General features: G+C 36.7%; 1 protein-coding gene across 12 annotated transcripts in view; it reads right to left on the bottom strand.

The window, feature by feature from the left end:
• Positions 1-203: 203 nt before the first annotated feature.
• The window catches only part of MBNL3 (muscleblind like splicing regulator 3), a 148,245-nt gene continuing 123,459 nt past the window's right edge, over positions 204-24,989 (bottom strand). For 6 of the 12 annotated variants that reach the window (XR_013813189.1, XR_013813191.1, XR_013813192.1 and 3 more), the window contains 6 exons: positions 22,631-22,822; positions 21,312-21,548; positions 16,944-17,094; positions 15,209-15,244; positions 11,785-13,148; positions 204-9,828 (listed from right to left, as the gene is read on the bottom strand). Coding sequence is in view for 3 of the 12 variants with exons in the window: in XM_079764693.1 (XP_079620819.1) it covers positions 11,802-11,858; positions 13,054-13,148; positions 15,209-15,244; positions 16,944-17,094; positions 21,312-21,548; positions 22,631-22,822 (768 nt within the window). In the remaining 9 variants the exon portion in view is untranslated. The remainder of the gene's footprint in view (positions 9,829-11,784; positions 13,149-15,208; positions 15,245-16,943; positions 17,095-21,311; positions 21,549-22,630; positions 22,823-24,989) is intronic. The other 6 variants (XM_079764692.1, XM_079764693.1, XR_013813187.1 and 3 more) reach the window with 6 other exon arrangements.

Raw genomic sequence — 24,989 nt, 5'->3', positions numbered from 1 at the left:
AGGTCCTGTACACAGTACAAATTCAAGTGTGACTATTAACACAAATGCCTCATTTATTAGCAACCTCTATCTGGACCCCCAAATTGTGACCATTGATTGCCTGGATTCCTGTGGGTTCAGGTTTTCCAAGTATAACAACCCATAGATTTTCTTAACATGGGACGTTGAAAATAGAAATTGAGAAAAACCAAGACACTTTGAATGAACTACAGATACATTTATTAAATAGTTAACAAAAGCACAACAATAACCACTTTATATATATATGTATATATGTATGTATATTTTTAACACAGATATGAATCACTTTTAACTGCCAATTTCCCCAACAAAGAATCGTTCAACTCTTCAGGTCATGAAGGCTAAAGCAAAGTCTCAGTCCTGATCCTATTCTTTCCTACTCTCTTTTTAAGACCTACATTGATCCTCAACAGGTTGACCATCATCTTCTGTAACCAGAACATCTCTAGAAGTATGCTGACTGCAGAGTCTCCTCAGATTCCTTCTGCATCCTCTCAAGTTCAGTTGTTACTGCTTTAAAAGTTGCTGCTGTTACTGGTTGTTGCTACTCATCCACTGTTACTCTGATTTTTTACCAATCTCTTTCTTTGCACTTTTACATGCATAAAATGTACTGAATCTCTTATGGAGAAACCTCCCTCTTCCTTATTAGGTAAACCTATACTTTTTCATGCATCTGTTGTGCTTTGCCTGGGTTCCCTGGCTGCCTTTGAAATGCACTCTGTTTTCATGCACAACAAAAATGCTGGGCTACTCTAACCAGAACTTTCTTCTTATACTGATTTCTGTATCTACTTCAGAATGTTGTGCTTTTGCTTTTGGCATCCATCTGTAAGGACAAAAATTAGACCTGTTCCTCTCCCCAACTTCACCCTTATGTCTGGGTGGCTTACCTTTTTATCACTGGTGCTCTTGGCTTTTATTCCTCAGCCTCACTGTCCTCCTGCCTAAGGGAGAAATATAAATCCAGGCACCAAAAGGAAAACTTGGGAAGGCCAAATTAAATGGATATTTCTAGTACAGAAAAGAGTCAAGTAAAAAATCAGAGTATGAGTGTCCATCTAGTTTTGCCTGTTGGTCAACTTTCTTCTGGCCAATAGAAATTTCATTGTCATGATGATCAGGGATGCCTACTCTGAATTCTTACCTATCATTCAGCAGCTTCAAAGAGAAAGACATAAACTGAATTCTGATGAGGCCAAATACCTCTTATAAATGTCTATATACTGACTTGGTTTTAGTGCTGAGATTATCACAGACTCACAGAAACATGCACAATATATCAAAAGGCTCAAATTTGGCTTATCGAAAAATGCCATAGTGGGAACCACACTTACAAATAGTAAAACATAAGGGGGCAATGGAGCTAGTAGCTCTGTATGATTCAGTTGATATTGGACAGGGACCCAACCTCATCCCTGTACCAATTTACTGTTATAGATGTGTGAACAGTAATACTTTATTCTGTCACAACCTCTCATTCACAGGCTCTTCACCACAGTTTTCCATCAGCTCCACTACCAAATGGTGGCCAATGAGAAGTTCACAATTAGTGTGTTTAAGTATTTAGAAATCTGACAGAATAAAGTATTACCAAGTTACATTTTGCTTTCTTAAAAACCTAAAATGATTATCCTTTCATTCCTGTGCCATTTATTGGACAAAACCAATTTTAACTGAGAAAAAACATTTTAATGAAAAAAAAATCTATGTATCCCATTATTATTAAACCATTGATGTCCATCTTGTAGAAAATAAAATGAACAGCACTGGTTTCATATGTTACATTAAAGATGCAGGGTAGAACGGAATAACTGGAAATTACAAACTTCTAATATATCTTAGAATATGCCTCATTTTTTTGAAATGGAATAGAAACCAATAAGCATTATCTCAAAATTTTAAATGTTCTTTTACTAAAATATAAGTATATCTTTATGGAGTTAGTAACTATGGGGTTAGATGTATTCATAGGAATAATACATCTAATACAATGGATGATTATATCATTCAAAACACTGAAGGTATATTGGGAAATAAATTTATTCCATGTATGAAATATAACATTGATGGGGGGCAATGAGGGGATAAGGACACATATGTAATACCTTAATCGATAAAGAAATTTAAAAAAAATATTTGAAGATTTGAAAAAAAAGAAAAAAAGGAATATAACATTGAATCAAATTACAAACTTAAATTTTTTACATTAGAATTACAAAATATGAGAATTAATATGCTACAACATGAATAGCTTTTAAGTGAACTCTTAACATGTGAATATGGATTCATAAAAAAAGACATAACCAATAAATTTGACATTTTATTAAAGGACCAAAAGATGAACATAGAAATAGCATACTAAAATGAGTTGTATAATGCACACTTTTAAACACAAAAAGCAAAAGCAGTTCAGCACTAAAACTTGGAAAAAAACATAAAAATCAAAACATCTAAGTGCCCTATTGATAGCAGTTGAGAGAATGAGCTATTGTATTTTAGCTCATATTATGACCTAAAATATTATGGGAAGTTTATATTTTTGAAATATTGTGGTCAAAATCTATAATTGTTGCACAGGGCTAATAATGTTCTTATCTATAGGTATTTTTAAATCGATATTTTCTACCCAAAATACATGTTTCCATTTTATACATTATACTGGATTGTTGTTACAAAAATGTGGAGAGTTGGCCCTTAAAAATACATTTAAGAACTTCTTAAAATATCTTAATTTAAATTATTGTAATTAATTGACATAATAATAAAAGTTCATTTTCTAATAAAGCAGCAGTAAAAGCGATAAAAGGAAGTTTATTTTGAAAAGGGCAACTCCAGAATCTAGTGATATGATAGTTATATCATTCTCTCAACCGCTAGACACAAAAGATAGTAACAAAATAATTGGGTTTTCATCACTAAAAATAGCATCAGTATACAGAAATAAAACTTTGAAATCATGCAGTTCTATGACAGAGAAATATTTAGGTTGTGTGTTCTGGGGGGAAAAGAGCACTGCTTAAAACTGGGTTACTTTTATGTCTTGTTACAGAGGTATTTATGTTATTAAAGTAATATGATGTAGTATATGACTAGTGAGGATATTTGCAATATCTGCAAATAGCTGTGATTTACTTCAAAGTGATACATTATTTTTCTTTAGGTCTAGCACTATAACTGAGGATGGATTCTACTTAAAGATAACATTTCTCTGGAATAATCCTGTTTCAGATTATTAAATGGGTAGTTCTCTTCCAGGCAAGGACAAGTGGAGAGGCTAGAAAGTATATGAATTAGTCAACTAAACCTTTTCCTAGTCTTAATGACAGAGGTCCTCTTTTGGCCTCAAGTTATTCACATTCTGTTAGATTTCATCCTCTACTTTTACCTCTTTAAACACAGCTACTCTGTTTAAGTGCAAAAGAGTGTGGCCTGTGGCTGTCATCAGGCACAACATGCCAGAAGTTAATTGGATATCTTTTTGATGATTCTAGTTTCATTCTTACTATTTTATAGATTATTTTTCCTGACTGAAAATCTTACTATATTTCTATTGACTTCATGAAAATATATTCTTGTGGCTATACACTCACAGGGAAAGGTTAGAAAATATGTTGGTGATAAGGTTGAAGTTGAAGTTCTTAAATGCATAATAAGTGAATGCTTACATTTTATATCATGAAAATGCTGGTCAGATAGTCAGGCTGTTAGTTACAGGTTGACTCTAAGGATATGAGCTGAAGGGACAAAAATAAATTTCTAATCAATGGCCCTGAGTTATTGGACAACTGTAAGGCTTGGATTGCTTTCTAGCTTTGGCTTATTTTCCTATCCCTGTGAGAACTATCAAAATGGGTAGCAATACTAATAACTCCCTCACCCCCAGGATGGGCTCCTTCTCTAGAGCAAGGGCAACAAGTCCCAAGATGTGAAGGACTCAAAGTACCTGTGGTGATCTCTCCTTAATCCTTTCTAACCTTGACCTTTTCTGGACCTCATTGCTTAGAAGCAACAAAAATTAAATGGTGATCTGGATATGACATAGGAGCTAAAATTGGCAAAGATAGTCTGATTGAAACATTCTTTTCCAGCTCCTATGTATGTAAACTTTTTGCTGATTCTCTCTTGTTTAGTTAAAATAGTGGGAGGCTGAAGTGGCACAATGGAGTACTTTCTAATTTGGTAAAGGTTAAGTCAGAAAACAGCTTCCACTGATCAGGTATAAGGCAAATAAAGGAATTTATAAAGTTGTACCAGGTGCATTTTTTCCTTTGTTGAAGGGAATGAAATGCCATATACTGGCCATACTTAACTGTTAAATTAAATCTTTCAATGGTTGCCAATTTGGTTTTGGGTCCTGGAACTTAAAGGGGAATTAGTGGTAGATGTTAACTATTGACTGTCACTTAAATAGATATTAGTTTATGTAATATATATATATATAATGGGAATATCTGTTTTGGAATTTATAAGGTATTTCACTACTTGCAACCATTGGGAAAAAGAACAAACCTCAGCTAGGAACCTGCCTGGTGTGTGTGTGTGTGTGTGTGTGTGTGTGTGTGTGTGTGTTTACAGTGAGGATTAATTTAAAAAGCAAACACGTTCTGCTATTGATCTTGCTAAAAGGTGAAGTACTTTTATTCTTGTTCAGTGCTGCTAGCTGAAGTTGAGCTGCTACCTGTTACCAGTCTACTCTTTTGGTCAGCTGTAGCAAACTAGAAAGCCTTCACAACAGCAAAGCAACATCCCTCCCTCTCAAAGCCTTAGAAATAACTCTTACTAACTTTTCCACTATTCTCACAGACTTCTTATATTAAAAACAAAAAACACCCTCCAAGGATTGCTTTCATGGACTATGTACATAAGTGCAAAAAAGGTGTGTCTCACACATTCGCACCCTAACCGAGACAGTCAGTTAACTGCAGCATATGTCTCTTAAACATTGTTAAGGGGTCATTCCACAGTATCTTTATGCATGTTTTCGTGAGTGAATTAATTTCATAGTATGCTTTTATCATTCTTTAATCCTCATTTAGATATATTTGTGTAAGTATGTAATTCCAGAAAAGAGAAGTTCTGCAGCTACAGCTTTGCCATTTGAATAATTTTAAATAAATGAAGTTATGAAAAAAGGTCTGGTAACATAAATACCACAATTTCGTTTTGAAGTCCAAATACTGTGGAATAAAACCCTACCCACAAAACAAATTCTATAAACTATAAAGCCTGATTTTAGAATCCACAACTTGTAAACTTTTTGATGAAAAAAGTCACACAAGGACACAAATTCAGCTTTCAAATGGGAATTTGGGACAAAAAGAAAATCAACCATATATGTTTTCTGAGATTTGAGATGTATCTTCTACATGCTCATACTGTCAAAAACCATGTATAGTTTATAAGTAAAATTTTCACCAAAAAGGTGTCTAAAGGTAGCCATGTTGTAGTTTTGTTGCTAAAGCAACTAAATATAATTAGTTAAAATTATTATTTGTATATAAAGTTTGTTCTTAAACTGTGAACTGTAAAGAATAGTTATGGATTTTAATCTATATCTTGTTATGCTTCAGTGTCAGTTTAGAACCTATCTAAGAAGGTTGAACACATGTAGTAAAATCTTAAACTTTCTCTAACTCTCCTTCAAAAGTAAATTCATTAGTCACCTAGTGATATAAAAAGTAATAAAATCAAAACCTTAAAAACTAACAAGAAAAATGAAAACATGGCACCAATTAGTGAGCTGGTGCTAAGAACCTTAACTTGTCATTATATTTACAGTTCGATTAGGTTATCAACTAAATTTGTAAAAAAGTTATACCCTTTTACATACTATTTATTCTATTACTTTTAAGAGGCACTGGTAAAATAAAATTAGGCCACTATCTTTCTAAATCTATTAAACAGAATTGGGAAATCATATTTCCTTATTTCTATTTCAATGTGTGTGAAATATAGAAGAGTTAAAAAATAAAAGAGGATTCCAGTTTCTAATATTTCTGTGCAAAACAGCCTATCCTACAAATTAAAATAACTCAAAAACCTTGTGGCTGCATTTTACCTAAGAGCATCCTCATCTACTCTCTCCAAAGGAATGGGAAAGGAACCCAATAACATTCTAAGTAGCAACAGACCTTCTTTACATGTCATTTAATACAATTTAATGCCAATGTTTTCCTTATTCAGGCATTACTATGTTTACTGGACATGCTATTAAAAACTGATTCAAGTTGTAAAGGTTAATTTTATTTGGTTCCTACTGATGGTAGTGAGGAGGTACTTGCTTTTTCCCAATTTGAGAGCTTGTGAGGCTACCAACTAGTGAACACAGCCCAGTGATATAGGACAACACTTCTGGCAAAATAAAAGTACTTTAAACATGTTTAAAAAAATGGATGGAGAAGATTGATGGAGTAGGGAGAAGATGGCTTTTCACATCACAATAAATTACAAATTAAAGACTAATCTAGACAAGTGAAATGAAATGTATTAGCTGGTTACAGAGTCATGCTCCAATTGCAAAAGAAAATACTGTTATTTAAATACCAATTTTATGAATCCATTTAATTTTGATTTAATCTTAATCTCTCTTTAAATTATACTTATGGTCACAGTGATTTTTATAAAAAGTTGACACTACTAAAACCCTCTTAAAAGATAATTTTTAGATTATTTTATCTGTATACATGACTTATTTTATTCAAGTGTCAGCACTATTGCATATTTTTGCAAAAGGCTGAGAGAAATGAACAAACACAATTTTGGATAATTAAAAATAGAGGCCCTTGTAAATTACAAAGCTTATAAAATCTTACCTAAGAATCACAAGTGATTAGAATTTTATATATACAATTCATTCAGTAAATTACTGTTTAGAGTCACTGATTAGTTTTGTGACTTCTCTTTTTATCTGAAATTTATAGTCTAATGACTAATCTTTCTTCTTTTCTTGAATAAAGATAAGTTGTACAACTCATTGCACAACTAATTTAAAACATGTTATCTTAAAATAGTATCTTGTCAAAATTCTTTTGCATCTGCATCAAAACTTTAGTGCTTTGACTTTTCTTTCTTTAAATTCATTTATAAAGCAATTTTTTAAAATGCCAACATCAAAAATTATGGCACGCAAAATTCAACTACCCTGAATATTCCTCACCAAACTTCTTACTAAAAAATAAGTCTTTAGTAATGTTGTCCAGTGCTTAAAGCAACATGAAAACAGCTGTACTCTAGGTTTGCTGTCTATGCACATCTTCATCAGAAGTTTAACAAGTTAAATGAGACAGCATGTTGCGTCAAAAATATCAAACTACACAAAAAAGTTCATTTTACCCTGAAACATCTCTATCCCCTTTAGGAATACATCCAGACTAGCTTAGGTGCATCCTTCCTGAAGTCCTGTGATCACATCTGGGGAGGCACTGACACAGGTTTAACAAAACTCAGTTCCAAACACATGTAATTTCACAAAGGTGTACTCTACTTTTTCTCTATCAATGTTAAGATTTGAGGAAATAGAAATTAAGTGGTTCAAAGAATCAATAGGTAAAAGTCAGGACACCTCTTATTCTTTAACTCCAGGCAATACTATAAATAAATGGCAATGGCTCCATACAAGCAATACCATTTAGATATCACTGATGATCATGATTTGGATTGATAATTAAGCTCAACAGGATATCAACTATTAAAGAGCTAATTTTGCTCTTTTTTATTCTGAGCCAATTTGATCAGCTTTGGGATGGAGTCTCAAATGTCCTGAAGTACAAATGATGTGAAACAGAGGAACAACTGGGAGCCTGCAGATATTTGTGTCCAACTGTGCCTAACTGGGTAGGTAACCTTGGGCAAGTCATATGCCCTGGGCCTCAGTTTCATCTTCTGTTAAAAGGTTTTACCAACTCCATTGATCTATGATTCAAACACTATTGCCTGTTTAAGGTATCCTAAATCAGATTTTCTCTTTGTCATTTTCATGAACTAGAAAACATTAAATCTAAGTTGATGTAAAATATCATATGGTTCCACTACTGTATAATAATAGTAACTTTAATAAGTAAGGTGGATGAGGCATATCATATACAAGAATTAATTACTATTTTACTTGCTTATAAATTTATTTCATAAAAATTAGTAATGTGAATTCAGCTCAGGTCCGTGGAGTGCAGCCACTCTGTCTCAACCAAAGGGTCTTAAAAAACTCTCTGTTATAATTTTCCAATACATATAAAAACAAACGAATCCAAATCAACATTGGTTTTGATGAGAGAGACTCTTAATAAAGTTTGGGGAAAGCAACACTTAAAATATATCACAGGCGCTTGCTACTTCACTGAAGTGTTTAATAAAACTGAAAACTCAGCTGAACTGGAGCTAAAGCCAACTGTGGACATCCTTCCTAGAACTTTTAAATAGATCAAAGAATAAATTTAAATGTCTTCCTATCCTCCTTCCCACCCGGCCATTTCTCTAATGCTATACTCAGGTTCCAACTGTGATTAATAGAAAAGATTGTCCATTTGGGGAGGAAAGGCCTCACTTGGAACTAATTCTCTTTCACCCTGACAGACTTTTGCTAGATTGCACCTTACTTATTATAAAGAGCATAAGACATTTGCATTCAGAAATGGCTCTTGTGTAAAAGGTAGCAATCTAATGGTTTTTATAGGTTTTTCTCCAATGTGTAAAAAGTACCTCCATGTCCCCATATCCCTGTTTAATTTATTATCTGTAATTAGCATATCTTTAAGTCTCCAGGTACCAATTTTTCAACTGAAGATGACAAATGGCTGTTTTAGACAATCAACCTAGGAGATAGGATCCTTGAGCCATAAAACATGTAATGGGTACTTTATACATATTTTTTAGTATAAATGTTGAAAGATTAATTTAAAGGTAAATTCTAGTTTCATAAGCTATTTAAAGAGTGAAATTAGGAGTTAATTTTTTTAAGCAGTTCCCTGTTTTGTTTTTTTTTGTTTTTTTGGGGGGCAGGTAATTATGTCTCTCTCACAAATAATGTACTAATGTGATCATATTATACAAGGTCAGATCTGCAGGTATAAATTATTCACAAGCATGTTTATGAACAGGTTTTGTGAACACTCAAAAGTAAGGCTTTTAAAATGTCTGCCCCGAGAAACCTACAGAAATATTCTAAACAGAGAAAGCATATTAACATCAACCTGTCATATTTTTAAGCACACATATTTCTGTTTCACATTAGTAACATTTTAGTTGAAACAAAAGACCACACATATTACAGCAAAACTCTGTAGTTTGTAAAAATCTAACACAACACAATATATCACAATACAGTACAATACATTAATGAGGAAAATGGTATTTTGATATAATTTTTACATTTTAAATCAACCCAATAGGCTACTGTGTAAACAAAACAGTAAGGTAACAGCACTTCAAAACAGATGAACATTACCCACCAAGAATACACAGTAAGCCAAAAATCCACTGTGAAGATTTACTCAGCCTAATAGTTATTAGAAAATCACAAAGAACAGTGTGACAAATTACAAAATTTTATGGTAGTGTTCTACCTAATAATTCAAATAAGATAGATGGTAGTTTTCTATTCATGTTTTGTTTTGACATCTCCATTGATTATTTAATGCTTTCTTTTTAATTTGAATTTGTTGGTTGGCATTTTTGTTTGTTTAATATATTGACTGCATGATGCTTATTGTTGTGTTGGTAGAAGAGGACAATACTACATATAGAAAGGCCATATGGAGGTTCTCATGGAGAGATTCTGATAATCCATAACTCTGTTGTTCAGAATTTCAACTGAAATGGAAAAAGAGAGTGAGAAATATTTAAGGGTTATTGAAGCAGGAGTCAGGATACTTTGTTCTTGTTCCAGTTCCTTATGTGAACTATACCAAGATATTCCCCACTCTGAATTTCATATTCAACATCTGTAAAAATGGAGCTGTTGGAGATGGTCTCTAAAGACTCATCTCTAAAGTGTATGGTTCTTATTGAGTGCTAATGCACAGAGTTGCCCTAAGTTAACAGAGATGCACTCAATTGTTTAATGCATTATCTACACAATGCCAAGCCTTTTGACGAGCATCCACCCATCCATCCACTTCCTTCAACAAGCATATTGAAAAATCATGCTTACACCTGAAACTAATATAAAGTAATATTGAATGTCAACTGTACTTGGAAAAAAAGTTTGATTCCAAACATTCAAAATATGCAAATATTAAATAAACTTTAAACATTTTATCTGAATGTATTGGAGAATAAATGTGAAATCTAGGTACTACGTAGTATTTTACAAAATTACATCTTTTAAACTTTGAAGAAATTTTCAACATCTGTTACATATTAACGTGATTATGGCCTGCCAATTCCCTCTACATTTTATAATGGAATCAAACAAAAAGGAATCAGTATTCCCAAACATGTTCTGTTAGAAAGTTAATTTGACAACTTTTGTTTACCTTTATGTGAAGCGGCCCATGAGAATCAGGGAAGTGTTCACAAAATCCACAGTCTTATATTTGGTGCTATTCCCAAGTTGCCACTATCCCAAATGATACTACTGAAAATTATTACAATTCACAGCTACTTCAATTATTCCATATACTCAAAGGTATCTTTAAAAAACATTTCTTATGACTGAAGGGACCTATTTATCTAATGTATAGTCAGCTACAGGCTCTGGGCATATGTGTTCTCAGCAGGAAAGAAATGCTAGCCAGGTTCTGGGGAACCAGCCCATCAAGAGAATAGGACTGTTGCCTTTTTCAACCAAATGACACACTCTGGTTTTGAGAACTTCAAGCTTTCAACGACTAATGTATGCAATTCAGAATAGATATACTTGTTTAATAAGTGCATTTAATTAATTAAGATACCTAAGAGTCTTAAGTGGCTTCAAAAGTCACATGTACCAAGTGAACAATTGCTCTAATTAAGTGTGTGCTATTATAAGCTCTGAACCAGACAGAAGGCAACAAATGTTAATGGGTTAAAAATCCAATAGCAGCAACAAAAATTACATACAAAAAAAGCCATGATTTGAATGGAAATACTGATTAAATTACTAAATTATGTCACTCAAAATTCAAAACAGCTGGGGAAATTCTGGTAGGCTTACATGGGAAGCAATGCAAAATAGCAGACTGTAAAAGCACTATTTTCTAAAATGACATAGGAGAGGCTTATTACTTACTATCTTAAAAAAAATCTTTATTGTTTAAAGTATTACATAAGTCTCCTTTTTTTTCCCCCCATTGACCTCTCCCTGGCCGCCCCCACCCCCTAGCACATGCCCTCACCCCCCCTACTGTCTGTGTCCATATGCATGCATACAAGTTCTTTGGTTGATCTCTTACCCCCTCTTACTTACTGTCTTTAAGATAATTATCTCAGTCAATTTGTGACAAAATTATTTTGCTTAAATTTAATTTTTAAAAAAGCTAGAAAAATGGAAAAGAATTAAAATTGAAAGGTGAGCTCTGTCTTTGGCTAACAAATTATACAAAAAAATAGTAGAAAAATATTTCAGAATTTGTAAGCTCATTTGGGAGAATACAATACCAGCTGTCATTTTAATATAAAAATTGCACATTTGCTATCTACATTTCAATTTTGAAAATTTTGAATGCTTTAAATCAAACTATAAGTTATAAGCAATGTCTATTAGTGAAAGTATATACCAGAACTTTAGCAAATGCAATGTGTAAATAAAAATATAACATATTTTTATTAATACTCAAAGAAACTTACTGTTCTATTGGTAACTTCTACATCTGTGAAACAAACATGCTACTGTTCAGTTCATCTATTGATAATGCTGGTATCTATAGTAAAAGAGATTTTAGATTAAAATAGTTTCTTGAGAGGATTCCACTTACTTTGTTCACTGCTTGGACATGGTAATCAATACCATAATCATTTCACAGAAAAATTTAAACAATATTAATGATATCTACTAATAATTAATTTTGCAAAGCACAGATTAGAATGTGATTTATTTCCCCATTAATTAATGCTTTTTGTGCTATCTGGTTATCATACTTATAATTGAAACAGCAGGGGAACTTGCAGTCATGAAGCATGATTACCACTTTAACAAGGCAAAACATCCATAACATTGCACAATAACTATTGTTTGTATCTCCTTACAGTTTCAAGACTCCCCCCAAATTTATAATTTTCCTTGTGACTCGGCTTGTAAATACCTAAAGCAAATGAAAATCAAAACAACACAAGCACATTTAATGTCAGTATGAGAAGAAATTTCTGACATAATTATTAGATAAGTATAGGGATATCTGTGCCTTAGAAATAAATGTATTAACTTGCTTTCTTTCCAGCAGATAAGAAGGTCAAGGTGATGATTGTACTTAGTGAACATTTAAACACAATAACCAAAAATGGTAGTAAAATAAAACAAAATCACCTCTTGAACAATGAAAAAGTGTTTAGGAAATATTTAGTATATACATTTGATTGGTGTAGTAGCAACAATTGTATATATACTATATAACATATCAAGAAAGACATCTTGTAACTTATTGAAAATGAGATAACTCTGCTGATTCATCTCAGGATCAGTAGCAAAGCAGATACCTCTAGGACAGAGATTTTCAACCTTATTCATCTCGTGGCACACATAAACTAACTGAAAATTCTGTGGCATAACGAAAATATATTTTCTGCTAATCTGACAAAAATATATATAATTTTAACTCATTCACACATTGTTGTGTTGGCTTTTGTCATTTTTTTATTTGATCATCTGAGGGAAAAAGAGGTCAGTGCCCCTAACTAAATAGGTATTGCATGTTTTAAAAATTCTTACAGCACACCACTGTGCTGTAGCACACAGAATGAAAATCACTGCTCTATAAGAACCACAAAAATAAAAACTGTAAATGTAACGACTACTTGGGAAACACAAGAATATGGAACAATGTCTCTCACCAATTCAAAAAGCATATACCGTGTCTTACCAATACACCGTAGATATCTAGGTGAAGTAAATTGCCAAACCTGATTGCCTGTAGCTGTTGCAGCGAAGGGAACACTGGTGGCAGGTGTTGTTGCTGTAGACACAGTGGTAGGTGTAGCACCGTGCATCATGGGCACTTTCCGTAGGAAACCATGGAAGCAACACACGGGAGGGTGAACCATTTATGCAACCATGACATAAACGATGAAATGGAGCATGGTAGGTATCACAGCAACAAGCCATGTGACATCATCATCATGGATACACCAGGGTGCAACATGCAATCACAGACAGTGCAAAGCAGCACAGCACAGAATGGGGAAACATTTAAAAAGAGAAAAGGGATAACCAATTATAGTTTACATTGAGAAAAACAAAATTTTTCAACATTTAGTTAGTGTTTTAGTAGAATCACATTTTATTTGAATTAAAAGGCCATATTTCCAGAGGGTTAAATTGGCTGCATAAAATAAAATCTTATTTTACTAAGACTATCTGTATTAATAGCTAGTTAAGTAGACAAGTGACTGGGTTGCACATTCAAAATGGGAGTAGGGAACTGTGAGTTGGTGCCTGGGTTCATTAATTTATAGATATGAGTGCTGTCACTAGATTTGCAGGTTCAAAGGGACAGTTATATGTATACTTACCTGATCTACATGCAAAAATATGGTAGTTCAGTTGGTGGGTATATGGTAGGGGAGCAGAGATGAATAATACAATGGCCTACACATTCAGGTTTTTAAATACACCTCTGGCAAACCTCTTGAAACTTAGGCTATTTATCAAACACATGGGATACTTTAAAGAAAATATCTGACAAAATGTTGTCTTCATGGAAAATGTTATAGCTACATGGCTAACAACTATACCATCTCTTTTCTCCTTGCCTTTTCTAGTTTCTACCTCATTTAAAAAGCTTTTTGGGTGCTTTTCTCATTTCTAGCTCATTGGTCAAACAGAGTAGATGCAAAGCCCAAAAAGAACTAAGGGGCTTATTGAGATAAAAGGAAAAGTCAAAACAGCAACCACATAGTAGTACAATAAAATTCACTGGCTACGGAAGTGCGGCCTCTGTTATTGAGGGATTGGCTGTCCTCTGTAAACATAAAAAATATTTCCATTGATAATAACAGGAGACCTATATGCATATGACTAGACGATCTGAATTCTGCAAGTTTGTGAAATGTGTCTTCACATTTTGTGACTCTGCTTCCCTGTCCTTTCACCTAAGAACGGTGTAGGAATGCAAACTGCATGCGTCAATAGAGCTGCTTCCTGTAGAGTTGCTGTGTTTCCAAGGGGGGAGGAGTGTTTTTAGAATTGACATGTTGTACATTAAGGAATGTCTCTAAGTAATGGATAACTAGAGGTAGGAATAAGGAAAAACTACAGTTTCTGTTAATCACCATTTGGGGTACAACTATGGTTTCTATGACAATAGATATGTTGATTTTCCTCTCTCCAGGCCATTCATTTTCTCTGTAAATTTTCAGACAATCTGAATTCAATCAATGTAGATGTAAATTATTACATATGAATGCTTGCCATTCACCCTTTAATTTCTTGGTTTGCTTTCCAAAATGAGCTAGAAATGAGAAAAGCACCCAAAAAGCTTTTTAAATGAGGTAGAAACTAGAAAAGGTAAAGAAAAAACACCCTGAAAGAGACGTTTTAGCTGCTAGCCATGTAGCTGTAACATTTGCCATGAAGACAATATTTTGTCAAATATTTTCTGACACAGGACATTAAGAAATGTTCTAGCTTTGCTAAACTCATCCTCTCTAAACATCTGAGTATTGAATAATTTAGATCTTATGGATAACTCATTTGGAGGAAAATTTTGTACTTTAGAAATTGTACATTTTAAATATTTTATAGTGTCCTAGTAACAGATATAAAGCTTAGAACAAAACTGCCCATTCTGGCTAAATAAGGAAATGTTTCAAAATAGTTCAGTTATACTTTTTAGGGTGAAAATAGAGCAATGGCAGGGTCAGTATCTGGCCAACAAACTAGGACTTGGGAGTGTAGGACTAATGTGATTCCACAAAGATGTGAAATAGCACTATATTAAACCTTAAATACTCAGATAATGTCCAACCATATCATTCAGTCATATGCTCTTTCATAGTCACAACAGAAAGTTACTTTTTTTCAGATTAGAATAATTGAGAATTTTTGTACAAAACCTACCAATACTTGAAGCAGGTGCCATGCACAGTATTTGCCCTGTACACCATGCAGAAAAAGCGTGAAAAGTAAAGAAAAGAGATATTTCATTATTTAAGCTTTACTGATAGAAATAATTTTAACTAAAAAGATAATCTTTGCAATATTAATTTATTAGCACATGCAAATCCAAGTAATCTCTTATGCTTATAATTACAGCTTAGTTTTAAAATCACAAACCCAGGTAATCAAAGTAATTCTTGGATGCTTAGGTATAAACTTGAATATTAAATTTTCTTTAAGAGGATTATCTCACTTAAATTACATCCTGTATTTATTTTGGACAAATAGATCCTAAGTGACTTTAATCATGAAAGGGAGAATTTTATTTATTACATAAATTGTTTTCAAAATATGCACCAAGATCTGGTACCTAGTGCCAATAGTTCTAGAGTATTTATCTATTATCACTACCTACTCCACCTTGTAACTGAGGACTTGACTATGAACATATGGAAAATAGGCTTTTTACCAAAAGGAGGCTCAGCCTGAAAGGTTTTTAATTTGTTATTACTTAAGGGGGACAGTGTTCTTCAGATATTTTGGCTTATAAAGCTAGATTTTAAATAATCCAAATCCAGCAAAAAGTCGAAAAATTGTGTGTTTTTTAAATGATACCATGAAAATTATTGTTAGTTACTAGACAAAACTTAATAGATTCTTCCAAAATGTATTACTGATTAATTTATCGATTAAGAAAGAGGTGTTTTTTTTCAAGTCCAGGTATATAATTCTATGCATTTAGTATGTTTATACAATTAACAAGGCTTTATAAATTAATTTTTAAATCATGTCATTTTCATTTAATAATAATTTTCAAAGTGGGAATTTATAATTCTGGCAAGAAAATCTACTATACTCTGGGTAATTCATATTTTCAATTTATTCCTAAGAGACTTTATGGTAATTCTTAAAGTACTGAACCACTAGAAGAAGAGTATTTTCCCTCATATATATATTTGGACAAAATTCTGGCTTAAAAATTTTATTCAATTTGATACAAAATTGTTAAGCTATTAAATGTAGTTGAATGTAAAAGATAATATGTCAGGAAAACTGCTATATTTTTAAATATTAACTGGTTTAAGAATTAGAGGCATGAAATGGGGGGGTAGGAGAGGCTGGGGGAAGGTCAATTGGGGGGGAAAAGACATATGTACTACTATTTGTAATACTTTAAACAATAAAAAAGAATATAAAGAAAGAATTAGAGGCTAGAACTATCTGTTATATTATACTGTATATTATCTGTATATTATACTATGCTATAAATTTAAAGGTAGTTTTATTATAAGTATCTTCAGTATATCAAAGCTATATGGACTTCATATTTTTGCAATGCTGAAAATGGGAAAGATTTTTTTTGAGGGCAGACCAATGTCTTTGAATGTTATACCTAAGAGTCAAAAAATTAGTTTGAGACTGAACCAAGTGAATCAATGATAAGAAGCAAAAATTAAGAAATGTTAAAAAGAAAAATATGGACAATGTTTCCTAGACTGATTTCAAATCATTAATTTTCAGAAATCACAGAAACAAATTTTTAATATATACTAGCAGATCAAACATAACTGCCCTGTTTTGTTTCCAGTCAAAACACCTGTTGATAGTCCTGGCATAAAAGTCATTTGGTAGCTGGTGTGCATTGTATACACTCACAACATCATTACACTCACAGTGTTCACAGCCCAGTTCTCACCTGCAGGGATAAAGGCTGGCTGTGGGAGCTGCAGGTTAGTCAGAGCCTGTTGGCAGTGGAAAACACTGGGATTAAAGAGCGGGACGGCACCATTAGTCTTTTCAAGTGCCGATCTCTTTGGTATCAGTTGAAATGCACCAGGCTGTAGGGCCTGTGAGGGAGGGATAGATTAATAAATAGTACCAAAGAAAGTAAAGAATGTACTCAAACCAAGCAAGCAGCAGTTAGATAAGGTATGATCTGGGAACCCTCTGCAAGGATATCCATCGAGCAAGGTAAGCAGCTGCAGAGGTGAAGCAGTTCACTAAATGACAATTTAGTTCAAAACAGAAAAATACATACAAGGGGAAAAAAAAGCTTTTCAACTTCACTAATTTTGGCAAATAAAAAAGGGCCTTATCATTTGGACAGGATGTGACAGGAAGCTGTTAACAGCAAATAAGCATTTAAAATGAACATGCTCATCTACTAATCTATTAAAAGGAGATTAGCAGAGGCAATGGGTATAGCAGGAAAGACATTTTTTTCCAGTTAAAATTCTGATAAGGATTTAGGAGATAAATGGTATATAGGTAATAAAACATTATCAGTAGTTGGAGTCTGCTACTGTAGCCCAATAAAACAAGTCCAATTTATACCAGGTCTTCAGATCCAAATTCTATAACTGTAAATCTCCCAATTAAAATGTAAGAAAAAAAGGCAAATTATTACTTCCCCATCACCCACCTCACCCAGGTACCATAGTTAGCAAAATCAATTATCATTTGTAGAGGCTTGCCTTACATTTCAGTATGTGCCATTTGCTTTGTACAGTCCTTGTAAAGTTTAATTCTAAACGTATTAGCATTTTAAAATACTCCTTTCGTGTCTACAATTCTTTCAAAATGCTTATAATACTCAGTCAAACTTGTTGCTGGATCAGATTCATTGGAGAAATTTGCCACTACATTTTTTTCTTAGCAAATTGTAAATTACTTAAAAAACATGCCCCAGAAACAACAATTAGGTGTGCTTCAAATTCTCAAGTAGACAAGGACACTTGTGCAGAGTAACAAACCTTCCACACACTAAAACGGTTATGCCATGACCTCCTTACTCCTGTGAATAAAGAAAGCCTAAAGCAGGGGTGGGGAACATCCAGCCTAAGGACCATAAAAATCGCATAAAATCATTTAGTCTGGCCCTGCCATGGCATTAGGGATGAGTTAATTAAATGTTTGACGAAATAAAGCAGGCTAATTTTTTAAGTCGATAACTTTGTATGACCCATGAATGATGTTATAAATATCCAAATGGCCCTTGGCAGAAAAAAGGTTCCCTCCTCTGGCTTAAAGGAATCAGTATTTTCTTTGGGAAAAACTAAACATCAACCCTTCAAGTCTTTTTCTTTTAAATTCATACAAACTTCTTTCAATGAAGTCAACCTGAGCTAGGCACATGAACAGTGTAAAAATATCTCTTTTCACTAAGCATTTCTACTCTGAATCCTTAAACATATAGAAAGCTTAAACTTCTTCATGGAAAGCCTCCTTTGTTTAATCTTATTTCAGACAAATTCGTATGGGCCAATTTGACTTTACCACTAACACTCTGCTCTGCCCAGTTACTCAGAAAGGAATATTATATTAAATTCACAAGTACCAGTCAACTGAAGGCCAACTATATAATATTTAAATTTCAACATGGAAATTTGGGTCTGACTTATGTGCATTTTACCAAATATGCCCAAATTATCAGGAATGAGCACATACATACGAAGGCCCCATGCCTGAATGTGGAACAAGTACATAAAGGCACAAGCAAGCCATTGTTTATACACCCCACACATATGAGAACATTTACTTTTATGGAGCCAGCTGTATTCTTCTCTTTTATAATAGGTCCATGCTGTTTCTGAACTCTACGCCATCAACAGAAATAATCCAAAAATTGAAGGCTTAATTTTGCATTGAACATTCTGGATGCCTTCTATTTTCATAGCTTAAAATTCCCTCATTCAAAAGAATTTAAGATAAACAACATGTGATGAGGTCTTTTGTTTTTTTAACATTCCTTAACAGATTATGTTGTCCAGATCAATCTTTCATGAAGTAATGGGTTCAGTTCTGAGAGAACAGGGATAATGAGAAAGCAGAGCAAGTACAAAATTGGTACTGTGTCCTTAAAGCCATAATCTACCAAGAAAAGTTGGGAGAAATTTGGGGTATCTGGTTTAGAGAAAAAGACATCAGAGTCACCACTCAAGGAATAGGGATTGACATATTTTGTGTAATAAAAAAGTATGAGTTCCTGTTATAACAAGATAGATTTCAACTCATTATGAGAAAAAACATTGTTAACAAATATGGGGTTTGAAAATAAATATATTTCTCTTATTAACGGTAAGGTCTCTGTCAGGGGGTTCAGGTTCCTGTAGATGATTTTTTTTAACAGCCAGAAAATATGAGGTTCCTCAAGGTTTTGTCTCTTATTGGATTACTAGAGGCCCGGTGCACGAAATTCGTGCACAGGGGGAGGGTTGTCCCTCAGTCCAGCCTGCACCCTCTCCAATCTGGGATCCCTCTCACAATCCAGGACTGCTGGATCCCAACTGCTCACCTGCCTGCCTTCCTTATTGCCCCTAACTGCTTCTGCCTGACAGCCTGATCACCCCCTAACCACTCCCCTGCCAGCCTGATTGATGTCTAACTGCTCCCCTGCCAGCCTGTTTGCCCCCAACTTCCCTCCTCTGCCAGCCTGGTCACCCCTAACTGCCCTCCCCTGCAGGCTTGACCACCCCCAACTGCCCACACTTGCAGGCCTGGTCCCTCCCAACTGCCCTCCCCTGCTGGCCATCTTGTGGTGGCCATCCTGTGTCCACATAGGGGCAGGATCTTTGACCACATGGGGGCAGCTATCTTGATCTTGTGTGTTGGAGTGATGGTCAGTCTGCATATTACTCTTTTATTAGATAGGATAAAGGCCTGGTGCATGGGTGGGGGCCAGCTGGTTTGCCCTGAAGGGTGTCCCGGATCAGGGTGGGAGTTTCCTTAGGGCATGGGGCGGCCTGGGCGAGGGGCCTGTGGTGGTTTGCAGGCTGGCCATGCCCCCCCTCCCCCCGCGGCGAACCAAGTGGAGGCCCTGGTATCTGGGATCTATTTATCTTCTACAATTGAAACTTTGTAGCCTGGAGCGGAGCCAAGTCTTCTGTTCATTTCTGTTGGGGTTCATTCACCTTCTATAATTGAAACTTTGTAGCCTGGAGTGGAGGCGTAGTCTGGCCAGGGCAGGTGTAAAGCTTGGCTTCCTCCGTCGCCGGGGGCAACCCTAGCCTGCTCTCTCCAGCTCCTTGGCTGCCGCCATTTTTGTTAGGATTTATCTTTTATAATTGAAACTTTGTAGCCTTAAGCAGAGGCCTGGGCTGGCCAGGGTGTGCGGAAAGCTTGGCTTCCTCTGTCGCCGGGGAAACCCAAGCCTCCCTCCTGCTCTCTCCATGGCCGCAGCCATCTTGTCTGTGTTAATTTGCTTAATTGCTCCTGATTGGATGGTGGGCGTGGCTTATGGGCATGGTTTGTGGGTGTAGCAGAGTGATGGTTAATTTGCATATTACTCTTTTATTATATAGGATTACATCCTGTTACAGGAGGAAAGGCCCAAGCCAAAAAAGAAATAACAAGGAGCTTATAAAAATAATTGAGAGCTGTGACAAAGAAGTAATCATAATTCCTATTTTGCAACCTATCACACTGTAGTATGGTATGCAAATATTTTCCCTAGCTCCTAAAATCAACTTTTCCCCAAAACTGACTTGCTAGGACAACTTTTGTTGCCTCTTCTCCCAACCATGTAGAAATGCCCCTCCCAGCCTCTGCTGGCTGCTTCCTTAAAACCATTCCTCCAAAAAGGAAAGAGAACCTTAACTTTTGGGAAACAAAAGCTTACTTATTATCCCATCTTTCAAGTCTTCTGTTTTTGAAAGGCATTAAGGATATTACTAACAAAGTGCCCATGTAGGTGGCTCATAGGCAGAGGAGCAACTTGCTGTCTTTTTTCATATGCTAAGGTTAGTCATGCTATTGAAAAATCATTCAAAACTAATTTACTATTTAAATTATACAATTTTCCCTTTCCCTAAAAAATGGGAGAAAAAGCACAGTAGATTATAATAATCAGTAAATCTTTTTAAATAGTTACCTTTAGAAAATTTTAGTAAATGAAGTAGAACAAATAGGTTCTCTCTTTTCCAGCTTATAACCTTGGCTATTCATATTAGGGTCCACTCATGACTATCCAAGGTTATGGTTACAAGACAATAGACACACTGAGGTATATATTAATCATTCTCCCCCCAAAAAAAAATATAGTCCATAAGTCCTGGCCTGCTCTTACCGTCCCAGTGGCAGCTGAGTGGTTCATCTGGTGATGAGCTGCCTTGAGTTTGGCTTGCAAGTGTGCGGGAGGATGAAAGTACTTGCATTTCTCACGGGAGCATCGGCCTTTGATGTAATCCATGCAGATGGTCACAGTATTATCACTTGACTCAATCATAGAAACATCAGTAGGATGAGCATAGCGGCAATCATTTTCACCACGTGTACAATTTCCACGCTGAAATTCTCGGCAAACCTTAAAGAAAAAAAATATCACATTGATGACTTAGAAGTTGATTAGGTTTTATTTATTTTTCCAGTGAATGTAAGAGCAATAGTATACATTACAGTACTTTGCTATCTATGGTATTTAGGAAAAATCTAAAAAGCTGAAGGATCATGTAAAGGATGTTCACTCTGAGATGTAAACGTAGACAACATTTTGATTCTTAGAAAAAATTTCTGTTCTCTCCAAAAGAAAGCTGTCTGTTTTTCTTATGTTGAAATAAAAGTGCTTAAAAGCATTGTTTAATTTTCCATTTAATACAGCCTAAAGTGTAATTAGCTACATATGCAAAAGGGATTTATTTTGTTAAGGTCCAAAATGAGTCTTTATCACACAGCAATGTGCTTTTCCAGAAGCAGACTTGTGGGTCATGATTGAATTACATTATGTGTACAATCAAATTCCATTATAATACACTGCCAGGCATTTAAGAAACTGCCAATGAAGCTGACTTTGTAAGAAATTGACTAGTTGTTTATTTCAATTTATGAAGAATGACAATTAAGAGATGTTTTAAGGACTTCAATAAATTAGAAAGCTGTTTCTTATTTTTTTACATTTTCTTTTCTTAGCATAAAGGGATATTTAATATCTAATACATCATTCTTTGAAAAATGGGGGAAAAGGTTTAGGTACTATGAGACTCACTTACATTCTGCATTAGCAGATAGACTAGACTATCTTTTTTTTCAGTTTGATTATTCTAGCAAGTAGAAACTCATCAACAAACATAGCAATTCCAATCTATGAAGCTGGAGCTTGGGTAGAAGCAGCATTCCCACCAGACTTCCTGTGCATAGCAAAGGAGATGTATTTTGTGGCCAGGTGCACTAAGACATGCTTTAACCTACTGTACAACTGAATCAATTCACTTCAAAAAAGGGTATAATTGCAATAGTAAAATATTTAACATTGTTCTGAGGTTATACTCTATAAGCTAAAAACCCAGGTGCACTCATTTAAGGCATTCAAAACATAAGGCTCTGAGGCTGTTGTTTCATGCATAAGGTTAATATAAACCATATAGTATTTATATATTTCTACACAAATACCTCCAGTTTATCTGAACGCATCGGTTTTGGACCAGCAGCTCCTGGCAATGTGAGAGCCGGGTTTCCAGAAAACAGAAGAGGTGTGTTTGGTAAAAGTTCGGCAGGAACCAGGCCCATTCCAGGATGAGTTAAGTAAGGATTGAAAGCCATGGTAGGATTAGCTGCAAGTGATGGAGTCATAGGAAAGGAAGTCTGTATGTTTGAAAGAAAAAAAAAAGTGTTAGAGTTAAACAGATTATTCCTATTAATACACAAGGAGGCATTCTTTTAGAAAGGCTAAGCATATGAAAATTTGTCATTGTTTCTCAGATTTATTTTGAGTCTTATTCTAATTTCATATAGGAGTTGCTTTAAACCAACAAACATCTTTGAGTATCAAATATATTGGTAAATTGATAAAACAAGTCACATAATTTTATTTTTATTTATTTTTTATTATTTTTATTTTTATTTATTTATTTATTTATTTATTTTTAATTTTTATTTTTTTTAAATTTCTTTACTGATTAAGGTGTCACATATTTGTCCTCATCCCCCCATTCCCATCCCACAGCCCTCTCCACGGATGCCCCAACCCCCTGTTGAACTTAACCATTGGTTAGGCTCATAAGCATGCACACAAGTCCTTTGGTTGATCTCTCCCCCCTCCCCCCACCCTCCCCTATCCTCCCTCTGAGGCCCGATAGTCCTATCGATGCCTCCTTGCTTCTGGTTCTGTTCTTGTTCATCAGTCTATGTTGTTCATCATTTCCCCTAGATGAGCGAGATCATGTGTCACTAGAAATATACTTATATGAACTGAATGTGAGATGAGCAATAATAGTTATGCTGACAGGCAAATGAATCAGTCTGTAGTGAGTTTCTTTCTGGACCAACAGTTCTTTTGAGACCCAATATCAATGTCCACCAGTTCCTTATGTGTACATGTCGGCACTGACCCCTCAGCTCTGGATGGTGGACAAATGGTGGTAATGCAGGTTCGATTCCCTCTGGTTGGGTCTCGGCCGGACCCAGGGGCACGGCTTCATCTGGACCCAGGGGCACGTGGCCTCACCCGGACCCAGGGGGTGCGTGGCCTCACCTGGACGCAGGTGCGGGCGGCTTCCCCCGGACCCGGGATCCAGCCTCACCCGGATCCAGGGCCACATGGCCTCACCTGGACCTGGGATCCAGCTTCACCCGGACCCAGGGGCGCATGGCCTCACCCGGACCCACGGGCGCGTGGCCTCACCCGGACCCAGGGGCGCGTGGCCTCACCCGGACCCAGGGGCGTGTGGCCTCTCCCAGACCCAGGGGCGCATGGCCTCACCCGGATCCAGGGGCAAATGGCCTCACCCGGACCCGGAGTCTAGCTTCACCCGGACCCAGGGGCGCGTGGCCTCACCTGGACCCAGGAGCGCGTGGCCTCTCCCAGACCCAGGGGCGCGTGGCCTCACCCGGACCTGGGACCCAGCCTCACCCAGATCCAGGGGCATATGGCCTCACCCGGACCCGGGATCCAGCTTTGCCCGGACCCAGGGGCGCGTGGCATCACCCAGGCCCGGGACCCAGCCTCACCCGGATCCAGGGGCACACGGCCTCACCCGGACCCAGGATCCAGCTTCTCCCGGACCCAGGGGCGCATGGCCTCACCCGGACCCAGGGGCGCGTGGCCTCTCCCAGACCCAGGGTCGCGTGGCCTCACCCGGATCCAGGGGCCCACGGCCTCACCCGGACCCGGGACCCAGCCTCACCCGGATCCAGGGGCACACGGCCTCGCCCAGACCCAGGATTCAGCTTCACCTGGACCCAGGGGCGCATGGCCTCACCCGGACCCAGGGGCACACGGCCTCACCCGGACCCGGGGCCCAGCCTCACCCAGATCCAGGGGCACACGGCCTCGCCCAGACCCAGGATTCAGCTTCACCCGGACCCAAGGGCGCATGGCCTCACCCGGACCCGGGATCTAGCTTCTCCCGGACCCAGGGTCTCGTGGCTTCACTCGGATCCAAGGGCACACGGCCTCACCCGGACCCGGGACCCAGCCTCACCCGGATACAGGCGCCCACGGCCTCACCCAGACCCAGGATCCAGCTTCACCCGGACCCAGGGTCGCATGGCCTCACCTGGACCCAGGGGCACGTGGCCTCACCCGGGCCCGGGACCCAGCCTCACCCGGATCCAGGGGCACACGGCCTCGCCCGGACCCAGGATCTAGCTTCCCCCGGACCCAGGGGTGCGTGGCCACACCTGGACCCAGGGGTGCGTGGCCTCTCCCAGACCCAGGGTCGCATGGCCTCACCCGGATCCAGGGGCCCACGGCCTCACCCGGACCCGGGACCCAGCCTCACCCGGATCTAGGGGCCCCAAGTCACATAAT

Source organism: Cnephaeus nilssonii (assembly GCF_951640355.1).
Source record: "Cnephaeus nilssonii genome assembly, chromosome: X".
NCBI classification, from domain to species: domain Eukaryota; kingdom Metazoa; phylum Chordata; class Mammalia; order Chiroptera; family Vespertilionidae; genus Cnephaeus; species Cnephaeus nilssonii.
Note: the sequence above shows the minus strand (reverse complement) of the source record. Positions and strands in the feature narration are given on the sequence as shown.